Source organism: Chaetura pelagica, unplaced genomic scaffold (assembly GCF_000747805.2).
Source record: "Chaetura pelagica isolate M959 unplaced genomic scaffold, ChaPel_1.0 scaffold505, whole genome shotgun sequence".
NCBI lineage: Eukaryota > Metazoa > Chordata > Aves > Apodiformes > Apodidae > Chaetura > Chaetura pelagica.
This window is the reverse complement of record NW_009953211.1, coordinates 96,422-115,182: the sequence shown is the minus strand read 5'-3', so window position 1 is coordinate 115,182 and position 18,761 is coordinate 96,422. Positions and strand designations below refer to the sequence as shown.

Sequence of the window (18,761 nt, the reverse complement as noted above, 5' to 3'; positions counted from 1 at the left end):
CCATGATTGTTCAGCAGCTAAATGTCAGCTGCCCTTCAGTAATCTCTCCTTCCTTTTTCCACGAACCCTTTCCAGCAATGGAAATAGGCAGTAGTGCTAATGTGGGGGTGGTTGTGGAAAGCTGATTTTGAGAGTAGAGAGCTGTGATCATTTGGCATTAGCCCAAGCAAAACTTTGTCTGTTTTTTGTTTGTTTGTTTGTTTTTTGTTTTTTCCCCAGAGCTGTGGGCTTTTGGTGTGTGTTTAGGGATTGGGGTGTCTTTTTCACTGTGCTGAAAAACTATTTCTGAGAGCCTTGGCTTTAGCCTAGGTCTACTAAAGATGTTGAGATCTTGAAGGTTTTGGGGCATGATTGAAATATTTCCATCCCAGTTCTGTCTGTGCACTCATATTTCTTGTAGAAATGCTTTAAAAAGAATCTTTGGACTCTCTATTTGATAGTGTCAACTAGCTGACAGTGTTCAAACTCTTTCAGCACCCTTTTTAGTGTGGAGCAGGTTTACTGTGTCAGCTCCAAAAAAATGCAAAATGGGAGATTAATAATTTCATGTCTCATGGAAAAATTGATCTCTGCTTTCAGCTGCTGGCAGTTCCTGACACCAAGCACTGGTTGCTCACTGGCGCGCCACCTTTTTTCCTGCTGGAGACTGTGTGCAAGAAAGCAAAGGAAGCTGTGTTGCCTGAAGGGTTTACATGCATTTTAGTTCTTGATTGTGATGATAGTTGAGGGTCTCAGCATTTCTGCCCACAAGAGGTTAATTAGCTAGATCATTAGATGTGCACATTATACGTACGTGTGTGTGTATATATATAGACACACATGCATATGAGCATGTGTGTGGTAATTATTCTGAGACAATAAAGTGTATTTTGAGAATAATTGCCTGACTAGCTGCTGTGTGATCCTTCAGATTTCTGGGTTGGTTGGGGGATGCGGGTTGGTGTCGTTGGTTTAGATTATTTTCTATCTTACTCTTCTGAATCAGAATACTTGAGAGAAATAAGAAATCAAGTGCTCGGGCTATTGTTCCAGACTCGGGTCTGTACTCATAGAGAATGATTCTGCAGATAAGAAATGTCATAACATTTTATAACTTAGAAAGATTTGCCTTCCAGGGCGTTGACGAGTATGCACTTTCTTAACTGGACGGGAGAGAATGTCTGCTCCAGTCTGCACCCAAGATCACATGTAATTTTGTCAGCCTCATTACACATAGTTCCTCAATAAATGTGAATATATGAAAAAAAAAAAAATTGCTGATAGTGACTTAAATGGGAAATGCGGTCAGGCTACTTTTTGGACACACACACATGTGTGTCTATGAAGTCCTGAAGTCTATGAAATCAGCAGAAGTGTTCTTGTTACAGAGTGTTATGAAATGTAATCAGTGGGGAGTTTCTATTCCCTTTTTCTAAGCTGCACAGGCAGAAGTTTGGCTACTTCTGCTTCTCTCAAACATCTGAGACTACCTAAACTGTTGAAACTTAGTTTTATTTAAAGAGTACATGACTGGGTTTTCAAATAAACCAAGTATTCAGATCTTTCTTTCTCTTTTTCCTTCTTTTTGTCCCCCTCTTTTATACAGGCGATACGGATTGTGGTTTCGATTGCGGAAGATAATAATCTGGTTGCTGGGAGTGTACATAGCCATTCCATTTCTAGTCAAACTTTGCCCTGCTATTCAGGCAAAGCTGGTCTTCCTAAACTTTGGTAAGTGAGAAATCTGTTGGCCTGGGTGAGGGGGAAGAGTGTCTTCCTTTCATTTGTCTGCTTCACTTTCACCTTGCATGTGTACAGCTTGTGAAAGATATGAGCTTTCAGAGTTTTTCAGTTCTCTGGAGTATTGTTTGGAAAGCATTCTCTGTGGCACTAGTGGTCTTTGTACTATGTCTTTATATAAATACAGTGACCAAATTGAAGTCGACTTTCCTGAAGGGTCTCCTTCAGGAAAAATGGGCACTGTCAAATGCATTTTTCTGAAGGGTTTAACAAAGTTGCACGAATAGACAGCAAGCAAGTGAAACTAAATCTTGTGAGTTTTCTTCCAGGTGACAGCTCTTCACCTGAAAGCATTTTAGTTCTGTGGTGACAGTGCAGTGTCCCAGCTGGTCTCTGCTGGCATGCATGATTTGTCTGTCACTTTTTCACGTGCTTTTGCCTAAGAGCAAGCAGACATACCACAGGCATAGATTTGCAGTTTTAAGGGGCTAGATTTGTCAGGTTAACGTTAGCTGTTGTCTGCCTTAATTTTCATGTTTGTGGAATCTTTAGTGATGTTTTTGGGAGTAAGTAAAGTGAGATTTGACTGCCACTGTTATCATTGCATCTTTGTGTGTCAAAACCACAAAAACTTTGGTATGTTAATTGTTATGCTACTAAATTTCAAGGAGACAGTCTTCCTGTTTCTGCTGGAGTGGAGTTCAAGTTTATGGGAATAGCCTGAATCATTGGGAGAAGAGGGTCCTTAAAACTGCTTGATGCTGTCACTAGATCTCTATAGCATTTCTTGTGGTATTGAGTGTGTCAGAGACTGCCTAGAGAGCCCATACAGCATTGATGATGGAAAAAGAAACATTTAGACTAAGTGCTTCCCCTCATTTAGCACAATGCACAGTGTCTATGTTGCTTGTGTTTGAATCATTGAATATACCAAACAACGAACAACTGTGTGTTGTGGAACTTGGGGAACATAAAATATTGGGAAGGGTGAACTGAGATGTAATAATCAGGTATCTCTTCCTGAACAGGTGAAGCTTCTGGCCTAACATGATATCTTTTAAATTCTGCAGTGCCTGGGAGATATGGCAATTATTTGTTAGTGTTTGGAGAGTGGGCTAATGAACTCCCCAAAGGCTCAGGAGAAGAGTTTAACACAATTTATCTTGTTCTTACAGGACAAGAGCAATGTGGTATCTGCTACTGTAATGCAGTATCTTGTTTAGATTGTTGTATAATCAATGCTGAAACCACACGTCATCCTGAAAGGTGTTGCAGCACTGGGATGCACTGTTTGTCCCAGGGATTTTGTCCCATAAGTAACTTCCATTACAGTTACAAATAGTAAAAAGTTTGTCCAACCAGCTAACCCACTCCATTGACCCAGCAGGAGCAACAATCTTGTGTCTAGGAGATTTACAAAGCAGAGATAGTTAAATGTGTGTCTGTCTGCTTTGTTTGTCTCCCCCACTTCTTAATTTTAGCCTGCTCCCTGTATGTTGATTGCTTGTGTCTTACCTTGCTGTCTTTGATGTTCATACTTTAGTCACAGCTGTAGCCAGTTCATCCTTTCACACAAAAAAAGTAAGATTTTTGTAGTACAGAGGATCAGTTTGTACAACTCTCCAGTATCTTGATAAGGCAGTTTTGTAAGAAAATAAAGGTATAAATTAAAAGGTTTCATATTCTATTGTTTGGGTTTTTTCCTTTTTCTTGTTTTGTTTTTCAGTGAGGATCCCTTATTTCATTGACTTGAAAAGACCACAGGATCAAGGTTTAAACCACACCTGTAATTATTACCTGCAGCCAGAGGAGGATGTAACCATTGGAGTCTGGTAAGAAAGCCTGTTTTGTGCCATGCATCTCTGTCATTCTTTTTGTTCTCAGTGATGTTCCTCTAGTATTTTTGCTGTGCATGTGACAACCATTGCCTGCTCTGATTTGTGGATGTTTGTATCTTCCTCTGCCAAGTGACTGAGTTAATCTGCAGATCTCTGGAGCTCATCTGAACTCAGATCAGTAATGCATGAAACTCAACTGGATAACTTGTGCGTTCAGAGAAACTTCATAATTTGGAATTGTAAAGGTTACAGGTGCCTGCATTGCTACAAAGATCATGGCTCCATATCAGATGAGACCCAAGGAGTTATAAGTTTTGTCATTCAACTGCTGTTCATATTTTGTTTTGCAAAATAAATGTGGGAGAAGATAGGAAAGTGGGATCAAAGTGTTCAGAGTATGAGGAGGAGTATTTTGTGTGCAAAACATAAATAAGGTTTGAAGAGTGACAGTGTCAGAGCTTGCTTTTCATTCCTTCCTCACAAAGAAGGCTTTCTGGTCCCAGGCGAGGGCCATTAAGTTTGGTTCTGTGCTTTGTTTATGAACTTGCAAAAGCCCTGAGGCAGAACAGTTGAGAGAAGTAGAGTCCTACAGTTATTGGGGCTTTTTTCCTCTTCAAGAACTCAGTGTTTGCTGGCCACGTGCAAGTAGATTATTTACATTGTTTCCCCCTGTGTTGTGTTTTCCTCTGAGCTTTACAGCTGGGGGTAAGGTGTGGTAGGTGTGGAGTCTGTTTCTCCAAGAAGAAAGGCATGTAAATACTTAAGTTACTTCTGACAGCTGGCCTGCATTGCTACAAAGATCATGGCTCCATATCAGATGAGACCCAAGGAGTTATAAGTTTTGTCATTCAACTGCTGTTCATATTTTGTTTTGCAAAATAAATGTGGGAGAAGATAGGAAAGTGGGATCAAAGTGTTCAGAGTATGAGGAGGAGTATTTTGTGTGCAAAACATAAATAAGGTTTGAAGAGTGACAGTGTCAGAGCTTGCTTTTCATTCCTTCCTCACAAAGAAGGCTTTCTGGTCCCAGGCGAGGGCCATTAAGTTTGGTTCTGTGCTTTGTTTATGAACTTGCAAAAGCCCTGAGGCAGAACAGTTGAGAGAAGTAGAGTCCTACAGTTATTGGGGCTTTTTTCCTCTTCAAGAACTCAGTGTTTGCTGGCCACGTGCAAGTAGATTATTTACATTGTTTCCCCCTGTGTTGTGTTTTCCTCTGAGCTTTACAGCTGGGGGTAAGGTGTGGTAGGTGTGGAGTCTGTTTCTCCAAGAAGAAAGGCATGTAAATACTTAAGTTACTTCTGACAGCTGTTAGCTACCCACTCCCCCCCTTCTCAACAATTTGAGATGGTCGTGGGCATGTACTGGCTTTCAGTGCTTGTTTTGTAGAGTACTTATCCAGTGTAAACACCTACCTTTTCTCTTCAGTCTGTCGTTCCTCTTTTTGCTATTCCACCAGTGTTGAATTATTTCTAACAGGCTGCTCATCTATGTTATCTACAGAAAAACAGCTGTGATTTGAAAATGCCTGGCTTTTCTATCTAGTAGCTTTTCCAGCTAAAATGTTATACTTTCAAGAACCTCTTATCTGAAAACAGAATACTTCATTATCCCATCAGACCCTGAGCCTCTCTTTTTCCTTGGGTTGACTGTGGAGTCAGATATGCCTTTTACTCACTGAACACTCTTTGCTAAACCTTAGATTATTCTGAATATCAGCTGACCTCGCTGTGACTCTTGTTTATGGTGTTCTAAGTATGTTAATTGAAGTAGTTAAGTGCCATAGAAGCTGAGGAATGGAGATTCTTTCTCCAGAACTGTGGGAACTTCAGTAATTGTGCTTTGGGTATGCCTGTGAGGTTTGATGGCTTGCACAGCCCTGAGTTTTGAAGGCAATAGTGATGGAGGTGAAAATACAGAAATAACGCTTTGAGTGGCAGACACTGGGTAGCAACAGGACAATGTAGTATTTCCTTCTGTATGCAGGCACACAGTCCCTGCAGCCTTGTGGAAGAATGCCCGAGGGAAGGACCAGTTGTGGTTTGAAGATGCTTTGGGTTCCAGCCATCCTGTAATCCTTTACTTGCATGGCAACGCGGGAACAAGGTGAGGCATACGCAGTGTTGGCTTTGTTTTGTGTTGTGTTTTCCTGGCTTGCCTCAGCTTCAATACATGTATAAGAAAATGGAAACAAACTTTTCAGTAGAGCCTGTAGCGATAGGACAAGTGGTTAATGGTTTTAAACTGAAAGAGGGTATATTTAGACTATAAAAAAGGAAGAAATATTTTACAATCAAGGTGATGAAACAGTGGAACAAGTTGCCCAGAGAGTTGGTAGATGGCCCATCCCTGGAAGCATTCAAGGTCAGGTTGGGCAGGGCTCTGAGCAACGTGATCTAGTTGGAGATGTCTCTGATCACTGCAGAGAGAGTTGAACTAGGTGAACTTTAAAGATCCCTTCCAACTCAAACTATGATTCTATAACTGAAAACAAGATAAAATCTAAATGCAGTTTGGTACTTCTCCCATCTTTTAAAAGGAAAGCATGTTTTAAAAAATTATGCCTTTCCATTTATTGAATGTGGGAATAGACTTATTGCAGTTATCAGTGAGATCTGATGTTGTAGTTCACCTTGTGTGCTCGGCTAGAAGCCAGAAGGCTGTGATCAGGAAGGGAGAAGTACTTCCTTTCAGTGTAGTGATGTTTGAATCAAGACATGGCATAGTATTAGTGTTTCAGTATATGTGATTTACATGCATCAAATAAACTTTCCAGTTCCTTTTGTGAGCTTATTTTAGAAATTAACACATTTTGAGGAAGGCAAGAGGAAGTTAATGTGCTGGTCTTGTTTAGTTACTTCATGTGTTTAGGACACTTGTCGGGAACAGGAGCATTTCTAACATTTGTAATTTTGTTGTTGACCATGTGTATCACCTAAAGAAGTAGGTTGGTTTTCTGTACTTTGTTGCTGGATGCTAAAAGCCATTAGCATAGTGTGAAACTTTCTGGATGTTTCTCAGAATTATGTTCTTACTTCCACATTTTTGCATGATAATGTGCTTTAGTTTGTTTATTGGAACAGTCTTTTTCCTTACTTAATATGCATCTTACAAAGAGTATCAGCTCCTTTCTGAGTTTTGAGTGCCAGTGCTTGTTCTTTTGAAGCTGAATGCCTGCTCACAGATACTCTGCAAGAGCAGGAGGATTGCAGAAATACAAGTTTCATGATATCAAGAAAATCTGTTATAATTGTGCTGATAGTGAAGGTTCACTAGACTTTACATCACAGGAACTTTGCCCCTTTTTTACCTAAGTTATTGTCTTAGCAGTGTACTTTTTTGGTGCAAGGGCTTGGTGTGGGAGATGCATGCTGGGAGCCAGGAAACACATGAGGATATGGGTTTTTAGAAACTGACCTGGTCTTCTTGTGCTGATGTATTACAAAGTTTAATCAAATTGTTGCATTATTTTTCAAATACTGCTTCACTTGTTTTTCTTCCCTTCATTTGATTTGGCAAATGATACTAATGGAAGCTGTTCTGCAGCTTAATGGTGGCAATTTGGGACCAGTATCTCTGTTATGTGCATATTGATTAGATTTACTACTTGGCTCCCCCAAGAGCTGCTGAGATAAATTACTGAGCTACGGATCAATTACATACTTCACATTGCACTTTACTCTGTGTATTGCAGAAGCTAGAGGAGTATTGGCTTTGCTATTTCAGCTTTTAATATATATTGTTGTATGTTTCTACACTGCCCATTCAGTGTCTTGTCAAAGGGCTGCTTTTATTGATGCAGGCTGCATTAGCCATAAGTAAAAGGCACTGCCTTGGATTTCTGGTTTGCCTGAGTGGTCTGGACCTGAGGCAAAAATGTTATATTTACTTGATCCCCTTGGAAAACATTCCTCTGTTGCATTTTGAGGAATGCATGAAAAGGCCCCAGTGTATGCATGTCAAGGATGACTTTTCAACGAGTATTTCTTCTTCAGACCTGTATATTCAAAATCAATTAAAGCAACATCTTGCATTTTGCCCTGAGTTTTTTGGCTGCACTAGGTATTTTGCAGTACAATTGGAACTGACCACTTTTGGCCAGCAAGTGGATGTTTTCTTAGAGGGAAGCCTGGAAAGTGGCATTTTGGTTTAGAAGCTGCACAGATCAAACCAATCATAGTGTGAACATTTTAGAGTTTTCATATGATTGCAGAAGTAAATCTCCTCTTACATAAATCCTATACTAAAGTTTGAGTGTGGATTAGCCATGTCATGTTGTGGATATATTTTAAAGCATGTAATGGCAGATTCACTCTCCTTTTCGCTTTATTGTCTTGATTTCAATTTATGAAAAAAACATTAAAGCAGGTTCTTCCCCTGGACTTATTTGCAGTGTGCAACTCTGGTTTTCTCTGCTCAGTCTTTTGCACATGTCCTTTCTATCCCTGTGCTTGGAACAAGGTGAATAAATCCAGAGCCCAGCTGCTTGGGTTAATGTAGGTTCTGCTGAGAGCATCACATCTTGGAGAGCAGCAGTTACTGACTCAGGCAGCACTGGTGGCAGGAGCACAGGGTCTGCCAAGCCCACAAGGACAGGCTGTTTTGGATGTATTACAGGCTTTGGAAAAGGCAGATAGGAGGATAGATTGAAAAGTTCATCTTTGCTTGCTGTGATAAGACATTAATAGGAAGAAGTTGACTTCAAAGCTGTATCTTGCATAGCTCAGCAAAGCTTTGCTCTCTCTCCTAGAAGTCTGTGACAAAGCAGTTACATTGTTTGTTAATGTTTGTGTTAAACTGGAAGCCTGAGGCAGTTGGGAAAGTCTGTTTCTGGAAGCTTACATGCTCACATGTGGTTTTTTTGTTTGTTTGTTTGTTTTTTTCTCCTCTTCATGAATCACTCTTGCCAGAGGAGGGGATCACCGTGTGGAACTTTACAAGGTAAGTGGCTGCTCGTGTTGTCCAAGCAGTTGCATTAATACATCAGATGTGCACAGACTTGAGAAGACAGCTCATTACAGTGCACTGCCAACAGGCAGATAGTTTTGGGCTTATAGTTGCCTCTACATATAAAGCATGTATAGGAAAAGGGGTCTGTAAGCTGTGAGCACACCTTCTCCTAAAAGCCCTTTCAAAGAGCTTTTAATACTTACTGTTATTAACTGTCAGCTCCAACTGAGCTAACCAGGTTCTTTGCCAGGAATACTTTCCCAACACAGTTTATAGGAAAAAAATGTTTTATTTAATCACAGCCTTAATTTGATTGATTATACTAGCATACTAATGTAAGGTAACCATTTCAGAGTATTCTTTCACTAGGTACCAGTCTCAATATACTCAACATCCTAGATTAGAATGTTTTCAGTTGGAGGAGCCTACAATGATTGTCCAGTCCAACTGCCTGACTACTTCAGGGTTGGGAAAAAGTTAAACCATACTAGGGACATTGTCCAAATGACTCTTTAACACTTAAATGCTTTCTTCTTTTGAGCTCCATAAGGAGTTTCCTGTTCAGCCAAGCTGGCCTTCTGCTCTGCTTGCTTGAATTAGAACACAACGGGATTGCCTGTTCCTGTGCTTCTAAATGATTCTGATGACTCTGATATTTAATACCTCTACTGTAAAGGGCCTTTGCCCTGGCAATGCACACAGTGCACTCCAGGTGCAGGAAGGGCCAATGCAATATAATATGTTAGTCTTGAGGGACAGGGGGGGATGGGGTGTGAGGATGCCAGCAAGCAGCAGGGGAAACTGTGTGATACGTATATGGAGTTATGGGCTTTCTGTCTTCAGATGACCCTGTAGATCCTAGTGGGACAATGGAAATTATCTCTCCATTTCCAATCAGGCACCAGTTGTCTGTGTAAGCTCCAGTTGTACTTGTATTCCTACTGTGTGTCCCCAGATTGTTGTAAATCATCTGTTTATAACTCTTTCTGATATCTGTGTATGTAACCTGTTAAGGTTAGAATTTTAGTGTTCCTTAGAAGAAACACTCAGCTTACAGGTATCATTTCAGTTGCATGGTACTATAGACCCTGTACCACTAATTATTATTATAATACTGATGTGTTATTTAAAACGTTGCAACAAATGCTAAGCCAGCTGTTAGTGCTGGAAGTCCAGCTGGTGGTGCAGTGAGCCCTGAAGGTGGCAAATGTTGTGCACCAGGCAGACACCTGATCTGCCACAGTGCTGTGCAGTCCAGACCATCCAGCACTGCTCCTGCCTGCAGTCCCTCAGAGAAGGGTGTCCTGCCACTTACAGGAGTTTTGAACATGGCTTTGCATCCTGTACTTGTTGTCTTAATAGCACTTTTACCTGTTGTGCAATCTGTGTTGGCTATAAAATCAAACAGCAACCAAGTAACATCAGCACATTACAAATCAGAGCCACGTGCTGCCCTCAGCCCTGTGCAGGCTGTGCTGAGGCCTTCTGAAAGGGTAAATGCCTCTGAGAAAACCCACTGCTTGGTCATGGTGGGAAGCCTTGAGCCACAGGAGGGGTTGTGGCATCCTTGGTAGATGTGTGAGCGTTAGCCTGCAGCTGGTGGGCTGTCAGAAAGGGAAACTGCAGCCTTGCAACCCAGTGCATGTGGTATTTCCATGCTAGGAACATGGCCGAGGGTTATAAGGCTTCTTCTGACCGTGCCTTGGAGCCCTCTGGAGTACTGTTTTGAGCTTGTTTAGCCATAAAAGCAATTGTCTAACAACCAGGTGGCCACTGGCTAGCTTGTTTTGCTTTTGCTAAGCTTGTATCATTACATGTCATGGCTGTACCTGTAACACGACTAGTAACAATTCTCATACAGATGGTATTGCAGAGAAAATCGCTGTCATGTTTTTATGTACGAGCTACAACTGCAGTTACTCTGTGTCAGGTGGAACACTGGTGATACAGTGTAGAGGAGTTGCAGGCCTGGTGTGACAGCAGGGACCTCCAGAGGTGGGAACACAGAGGGCATGGCAGAAGAGGGAGTGCAGGTCTTGCAGGTGTGAGTGTGCATGGGGTGGCACAGGCTGACCCCAGAGACCCCTGGGCTGTGCACAGCCTGCCAGTGGCCAGCTAAAGAGATGCAGGCCTGGGAGCTGGGCAGAAATGTGTTTAGAGGTCACAAAGAGAATGTGTCCAATGTATTTTGAACACTCCCCATACAGTAATTTGGGATGTAACATGGAATCATAGGCCAGTGAAGAGAAACAAACACCCAGTGAATGCCTGAAATGCATTAAAATTAGCTCCAAATGGATTCTAGAGGGAAGTGAGAGAAACCATTAACATCATAGTCCTCCCAGCAATGGAGCTGAGCTGCCAGCTTACCTAAACACCCCTCTTTTCTAAGTTGTCCTTTTTCTCTTTTTTTGTGTGCTAACGAGATCTGAACAGTAATTTTTCAGGCTCTAGAGATTTCAATTACACTAAAAATAAAATGTTGGGTTTACATATGAGGTGATTTCCTTTAGTCTGTTAGAAGGTTTAGAGTACAGTGTAACAGGTTGCTTTTTAAAGTCATGTATCATACATGGATGATGAGAGCAACATCATCTTTATCTTTCTGTGACGTTTTGTTGATTTTTATCTACTTTGGAGCTGTTAGGTTCATACTGAGCAATGATAGCCTGGAGTATTAGCCAAGGCACTTTTCCAAGCAAGTTAATATAACATTGGGGATTTTTTCGTGCTTTTAACAGATTTTGTTAGGATTACCATTGGCTGCAACATAAATCTTTATGGTAGAGCAATTGCATGTTTTGGATATCCATTTAACGCTTCTGAAACCTGAAACAGGCTCCTATATGTTATGCTAACATTTATGCCAATTTGAATATAGTATAAGTGAAGCAGTTGTACTATTTCTCTGGAAATCCTTGAGGAGGGTAGAGGAAACAGTCACAGGCTATTTGTGGATCTTAAGGACAAAGCTGTTAAAGGGAGAATCAAAATCTAAGCCTGATACAAGGTCCAAAAAATAAATGCAGTAAAACCAGTGGGCTGAGATGATGAGTGTTTGAAAAGCTCTGAGCCTGCTGCACCAAAAAGCTGTTAGTTGTTGCTTTACCATGTCAGGCTGATAATGTTATAAATTAGATCCCTGCACATGGCCTGAGGCAAGAACACAGCTGTTGTTCAAGACTCTGATGGGTTTCTGCATGTGTTTCTCTCCTCTCCAGGTTCTCAGCTCCCTTGGGTACCACGTGGTGACATTTGATTATCGAGGTACGTGGGCTTCTATTATTATTAAAGACTTTAGGATGTATCTTTCTGTAGAAGCAACAAAGAAGTTGCTCTTTTGTTAGGTCTCAGGGACATGTTGTTTTTTAAATGCTTGCTGCCAGCTAGTTAGATGTGGTTAATGCTTCTTTTTTCCTCATGAACTTTAAGAAATTGCTTTCCAGTTATTTCCTGTATAGCACTGCTTCCTGATGTCCAGCTCAGTGGACTCTGGTTCCTGTCTGTCCTCATGCACAGGTCTTGTTGATTTGGGAGCTAAGGAGCAGAGGGTGACTCAGGCACATATGCTGTCCCACTGTCTAGTGAAGGTATCCTACAGGTGCCCATCTGGAAACTAGTAAGCTTGCTAGATGTAGTCTTTTGGTTATGATCTAACTGATTTTCCTGGAGCCACATGGGGAACTGAACTTACATTTCTTTTTAAAAGGTGAGATAAGACAGTAAATTATTTGCTAACAATTGGTAACATCCTCAGCAGTTAAGCATCTGCTGCTCTTCTTTTCCCATCTTAGTATTTAAGCCATGACTGCAGTGTTACGCCACTGGAGATACAGGAAATAAATTAATCCATTGTATTTTTATCAAGAAGACATCTGGGAGAGGTTTATTTGTAGGAGCTTGCCCTGTTTTTCAGTCCTGCTGGCAGCTGCTTTCTCTGGCTGCTTATTAAGTATCTGAAGGGGTGTAGGAGGCTTGCTGCTTAGCAGATGTGTAGATATGCTGCAATAGCAACAGAGCCAAAACAATCAGGAGGGTGGAAAATTGCTTGAGGGCTTTGATCGAACAGCATGGACACAGTGATGTCACAACAGTTCTGTGAAATGTGCTTGGTTTTTGACCCTAAGCATTTAATTCTTGTGCTGTTAGATACTCCAGTTACAAATTGGTTACATGCATGCACAAGCAGCTCAGCTTTGGGAGCTGGGCTGTTGGAGGTGAGTTGTGCAAGAACACGGTGTGGTAGTGTCTGAGATCCAGCTCTTGCTTTTGTTTTGAGTAGATCCGTAGAAGCTGCCTGGCAGCCAGCAGCTACCTTGTTTCAATGGCTGCAAATCAATGGGGATTTTCAGCCCCAAAACGTAGAGGTGGGCAGTGAAATAAAGTGTCCGTGTCCCAGGTCCCTTTGCAGTGTCAGGTGGACTGAATGGGAAAAGCTGGCTGGCCTGCTGACCAGGTTGTGCCATTTCCAGAGGACTGTTTGTGTTTCAGGCTGGGGCGATTCAATAGGCAGCCCATCAGAGAGAGGAATGACCTACGATGCCCTTCATGTCTTCGACTGGATAAAAGCAAGAAGCGGCGACAACCCCGTCTATATATGGGGACACTCCTTGGGCACGGGGTAAGCAGCTCATCTCAGTGTGACTTAGCAGCTTTGGAAAGATGTTAAACACTGACCTTGGATGATGGTGCTTTTTGCCATAACCCCCAGGCTAGCTTGGCTTGGGGTCTGTGGCATAACTGCTGCAGGGTGGTTTCCCCTTGGTGCTTTATGGAATGAGAAGGGCTACAGTGGATGGCTATGCAGGACTTGATCCTGAACTAGTGTTGCCCAGAGGAAAAAAGACAGAATAATATATGCAGTTTGTCCTAGGGGTGGTAAAGTGGGACTGTTCTGATCTCTCCCTGTGGTGAGCCTGTACGTCCTTCGAAGCAGAAGATCTCTGATGCTCTTTCAGAGTACCACACAAGCAGTTGCATGTGCACATGCCTTGCCCTTACAAACGTGTTGCATGTCATCAGTACTTATGCAGGTACCTTCATGACTACACTGCTGGCTACCTGTGACTTCTCTCTGGTAATGCCTGGCACACGGAAGTCCAAAGTGTCAAGTGCCTTTGCCTCCATTTTTGTAACTTTTGCTTCCTCCCTTTCCATTGCTGTCTGGAGGTGGGTTGTGTTCAGCAGGCAGCAAGTGCTCTTATCCCCTTGGTTTGCAAAGGCACAGAGGCAAACACAAGAGTTACTTTTGCGTTGACCTGTGTACAGATTAAACTGTTGGAGACCACAACAGCTTGCCTTGCTGTCCCAACAAATGTGTTGCTGGGACAGGGGGATATTTCAGGGTGCTGTCTCTTCATTGCTGTGATACTAAACATCCTGCTTTGTTTGAGAAGAAAGCAGAGGCTTTTCCTTCGACTCTTCCTCTAAATTTTTGCTGTCTTCAGGAAACCTCTCTGGGTCAGAGCATGCTTGTGACATTTCCCAATGCACTCTAGTCTGAGTGGCCTGGAACTGGGGTCCTAAGCTGAGTTCCCTGGCGACCATTGCCAGCCTGGAGTTTGAGGTTTTTGAAATATGCTGCACTGGGAGGAATCAGCAACTTTGGCAATATCCCTGTCACATTAGGGAAGTGCATGGGGGAGACTTTGCTGCTTTCTGACCCAGCTATGGAAACTCCTTGCAGTGTGATGATGGAGCCCTGCACACCAGCTCTCCCTGCCCATACACCTGCATTCCTATCCTTCTTGCTTAGCCCTTGTGATCTCGGAGTAAGAGCCTTTGTCATACAGCTGCAGATATGCTGGGAGCCTGAGAGCCAGCTTAAAGAAGGCGCTTCCAAGTGGCTAAATGGTGTGGTGCTTTCTTGGACTTGTTCACTTGCCTAAATGCAGGCACCTGATGTGATTTGAGACAGTTGGGTATGGGATCTGTGGGAAGCCAAGTGGTTGTGGGCTGGCTGCCCAGGCCTCAGACAGCGTGAGGGGTTGATGTTAATGGCAGTTGAGTTGTACCTCTTCCACCTGCTATCTCTTGAGCCTGCTGCTTTGCAGAGAGCCTGTGCCAGATTAAATGTTCATTGTTGTTCTTTTCAGGGTCGCAACAAATCTAGTGAGGCGCCTTTGTGAGAGAGGTAAGTCTGGTGGGTGGATGCTCTTCCCACCCAGCTCGAGTCCTGCTGGCATCCCAGATTTCTGCATATGTTTGCAGTTGTGACAAGGCTGTCCTTGGTGTACCATGGTGATAGCTGCTTTCATAAGGCAGACCCTGACCTCGCTGGCTATCTGCACCCCTGCGTTTCAGCACATTGCCTTTGGCTTTTCAGAAACGCCTCCAGATGCCCTGATACTGGAATCTCCATTCACCAACATACGGGAGGAGGCACGGAGTCACCCTTTTTCTGTGGCAAGTACACAGTGGCTCTCACACTACTGACATGTTGTTGCATGCTTAGGAATTAAGCTAACTGCATGACTTGTGGGGCAGCAGTTTTTTATAAGCATCAGAAGTAAAGATCAACACTTAAGGCAACTCCTGGGAGCACTAAGCAGTGCCAGAGCCATGTGTGGAGTTTGCCTAAAGAAAGCAGAAACGGATCAGAAAGGGCAGTAAATGTAGGGGGGCAGATAGACACTGCTGTCAGCAGTGAACAGCCTGTTCTCGTGTTGTAGCTTCTCTGTTGCAGGAAGCTGTTTTTTGGGCTGCATGCAAACCAATAGCAAAGGTGGGCTTTGCTTGGTCACTACCCCATCCATGTGGCCCCTTTGCATTTGCCTGACTTCCCTGTAGAGTTTGCTCTGACGTGGCCATCTCTTCCACCCAGCATGACTGTGGGTTGGCTCTGAACTGAGCAGACACCCAGACTGGGTGTTGGGTGCAGCTAGGCTGGTGAGGTGCCCTGGGATAAAACTCTTCCATAAAGAGTATTGCTAGCAGCAGCATGATACCTGGAGACCTTGACCACACAAGTACCCAGAGAGCCTGCTCCTAAGCTGGCTGATGAGATGGGCCTGAAACAGGAGAAGAAAAATAATGCTGGTGGAAACATGGACCATGTCAATGCAGAGAGCACAGCTAGCAGCCAAGGGATGCCTCTGGGGTGGCAGTGGCCTGCCATTTTAGTGCTGTTTGTGTAACTGTCCTGCTGGTGCCTGCCACTAACGTGAGTTTTGCCTCTCAGATATACAGATACTTCCCTGGATTTGACTGGTTCTTCCTTGACCCCATCACGACAAGTGGAATTAAATTTGCAAACGATGAGAAGTGAGTTCCCTCTTTGCTGGAGTTTCAGCTGTGGTTGCAGTGAGCCACAGCAAGCATCGAGGAGGGTGGACATTAGAATGCACTCTGTTACTTTGTGTTGGTTTTTTTGTTGAAGCATTGTACTTGTTTAAGGGATTAATTGTTCTTAGTAAGGACAGATGCAACAAAGAGCACAGAGACTACTCGTGGATATCCTAACTGGTCCATGGGATTTATGCTTTTCAAGTGTGTGTTACACATACACAATAGCTTTGGGACATTAAAGGTTTGGGAAATTTCTCTGCTGTGCGTTTGCAGAAGCCACCCTCTGTGCAATAACATAGTCTCTTTTCACTGAGCCTTTCATTCAAGAGCCTGAGACTTTGTAAGTTTGGTTTTGAATACTGAAACCAAACCAGACCTTGGGGGATGATCCTTTGCAGTGGGAAGAGTCACTTTTCTCTGGTCTAAGCAGCAAATAGCTTTTAGAAGGATGCCTTTCAGTAGTGAGGCTTCCATAGATTGAATGAATAGTGTCTACATAATAATGTTTTCAAGATCTGAACTGCAGATAATGACCTACAGGACATGCTTGTCATCACAGTTTCCTTGCAAATCCAAGTGTACAGGTGATAGAGAGTGATGGGATTGCTCTGAGCCTTTGTGACAGTGTTCTCTCTTTCACAGTGTGAAATACATTTCCTGCTCCCTGCTTATCCTTCATGCTGAGGATGACCCGGTGGTACCATTTCATCTGGGAAAGAAGGTACACATGTGGCTCTCCAACTGGTCTGGTGGGAGGAACTGTTGGGGATAAGAATGATATCTGAGCCAGGCAAAAAGTCAGCAATAGGAAGGTGTGTGTAGAAATGCATAGCCCAAAGGGAGTACAAACTCTGATGTTGGAGGTGACAAATCAACAGTGGAGCAGAGCCAGAGATAGCAAAGCTGGTCAAGCCAGAGCCTATAACCCACCCCTGAGAGGTGGTGGTGCCCATTTGTCAGGGGCAGCTAGTTTGGAGTGACACATGTCCCTCACCTGCCTCCCCTTGAACTCAGCTCTACAACATCGCTGCGACGTCACGGAGTTTCCGAGACTACAAGGTGCAGTTTGTTCCGTTCCACACAGACCTGGGCTACAGGCACAAGTACATCTACAGGAGTCCAGAGCTACCTCGAATATTGCGGTAACAGCCCAGCTAACCAGGGTCTTCTCTCACTTGGAAGGGGTGGGGGGCTGGGACATGGATCTTCAGGGCACACGGTGACATGTGCCCAGGAGCAGGAGGGATGTGTAACAGGCACCTCCCTGTGTTACACAGCTCTTCTGAAAACCCCCGTGGTCCCCAGAGTGGGGGGGATACTGGGCTGGCTTAATGCAGTCAGAGCTCTCCACCTCCCTGCAAAGCAGGTTTTGGGAAGGGGAGCCTTAGAAAGCTGGGACCACTTCTCCCTGGCTTATCTCTGCTGTGAGCTGGAGGAGTTGTTTGCAGAGCAGATACTTCTGCTTAACTCTTCTACAGGGAGCCACTGGTGAGAGAATAGCTCAGTGCTGTTTGCTGTAGCTGTGAGTGCTCAAGCCCTAGTATTTGCAGAGGAAATGGGAAGGTCTGCAGGCTGCAGCTTGTACCAGAGTGTAGGAGAGCTGAGTGTCACTGCTGTGTTGTTTCCTTTTCTAGGGAATTCCTGGGAAAATCTGAACATGAGCATCATCACTGAAGACTGGCTGCTTGGCAGCACAGAGATTTTCCTTTCTTTCCTTCCTCTTTCTCCTTTTCCTCCCCCTTCCCTTTGGTTCAGTCTGCAATTCTTCCATCCCTGGCACTAGAGGAGGTCAGGGATTCCCACTGCAGTCCTGATGTGTACCCTCAACAACTCCAGCTCCCAGCATCAGTGTCCATGATGGTAGAAGAAAGAAGTACGTTGGCTTCTTTTTTTGGCAGGATGGAGGGGTGATAACAGCCCAGGAGCCAGTACCAAACCATGAAAAATGTAAGCACAACAAAGCCTGGCCAATCCAGCCTTTTACTGCTGAGGACAGACATTCCTAGGACATGTGTCATGACCAAGAGTGTTTCTTTCCGATTCTAAACACTGCTGCTGTTTTTTGGATCATGTAGAGACTCATTCATAGGCAAATGGCTTTTGCTGTGTCTCCATACCACAGTTGTCTTGCTTGAGTTTGAAGTGTTCTCCTTCTAGGAAATACTTGTTTTGCCTTTCCTTTTTGATAAGTGGCTATAATTACAAATGCACAGAAGATCCAGGCGGTGAGAGATTTTTATTTAGCTCTTCAGTCACAATGTATTGCAAGTGTAGAGCTAATTGCACATGTTTGGAAATAAAACGAGAGGGTTTTGTTGGGTTTTTTTAAAATTCCTTTTCAAACATCTATTTAATGGAAAAGGTTAGTGCCCTTTTCTCTTTTTTGTACCCTTTTCCTTCTGAACATAGTTTCTGCTCCCATCCCTGCTGTCCTCTGTGGAGCTCTTCCACTTCTTCACATGCACTTTCTGTTAAGACTGAAGTGACTTCTGTAGCTACATTGCAAACTTGGGAGTTTAAGCTGGAAAGAGTAAGATTACTTTTTTGCTTGGTCTCCCCCTTCCATGAACAATGTGGGCCCACAGTGCGGGAGTGGATGTCTTCCATTCTCCCTGGACACACCCAGACAGAAATGTGCTTTCTTTGGGTGGGAAGGGCAGGTTTTTTTCCTCAACTACCTTTTAACTCCTTAGGCCAGGTTTTCCTGTTCCTTGTGGCTAAGCTGTTCTGCTGTAGTTAAAAGCAGGCAGTGGTATGCAGCTCTTGATGCAAAAATAAGTCTCTCCCTCCCTTCTGTGCTCTGGGAATCCCAGGCATTTCCAGCAGCATGTTTCAGCCTATCTCACAGCCATGGTCAGAGCACATTGTCCAGGAGGCAGAAGTGAAAATGAGCCTCTTCCACGGGGAGAGGTTTGGATGCCCTTGCCCTGCCTAGGGCTAGAATCAGGACTGTTTCATGCCACTGACAAG

The 18,761-nt window shown here is 43.5% G+C and overlaps 1 protein-coding gene across 1 annotated transcript; it reads left to right on the top strand.

Moving 5' to 3' along the window:
• Positions 1 to 1,278: 1,278 nt before the first annotated feature.
• On the top strand, positions 1,279 to 17,974 carry ABHD12 (abhydrolase domain containing 12). The gene is made up of 13 exons (XM_009997563.1): positions 1,279 to 1,283; positions 1,586 to 1,710; positions 3,446 to 3,551; positions 5,541 to 5,660; positions 8,465 to 8,495; positions 11,726 to 11,771; positions 12,996 to 13,125; positions 14,600 to 14,637; positions 14,830 to 14,909; positions 15,685 to 15,767; positions 16,434 to 16,512; positions 16,806 to 16,933; positions 17,426 to 17,974. The coding sequence occupies exons 1-13, from the start codon at positions 1,279 to 1,281 to the stop codon at positions 17,463 to 17,465; spliced, it is 1,011 nt and encodes a 336-aa protein (XP_009995865.1). The 3' UTR covers positions 17,466 to 17,974.
• Positions 17,975 to 18,761: the final 787 nt, after the last annotated feature.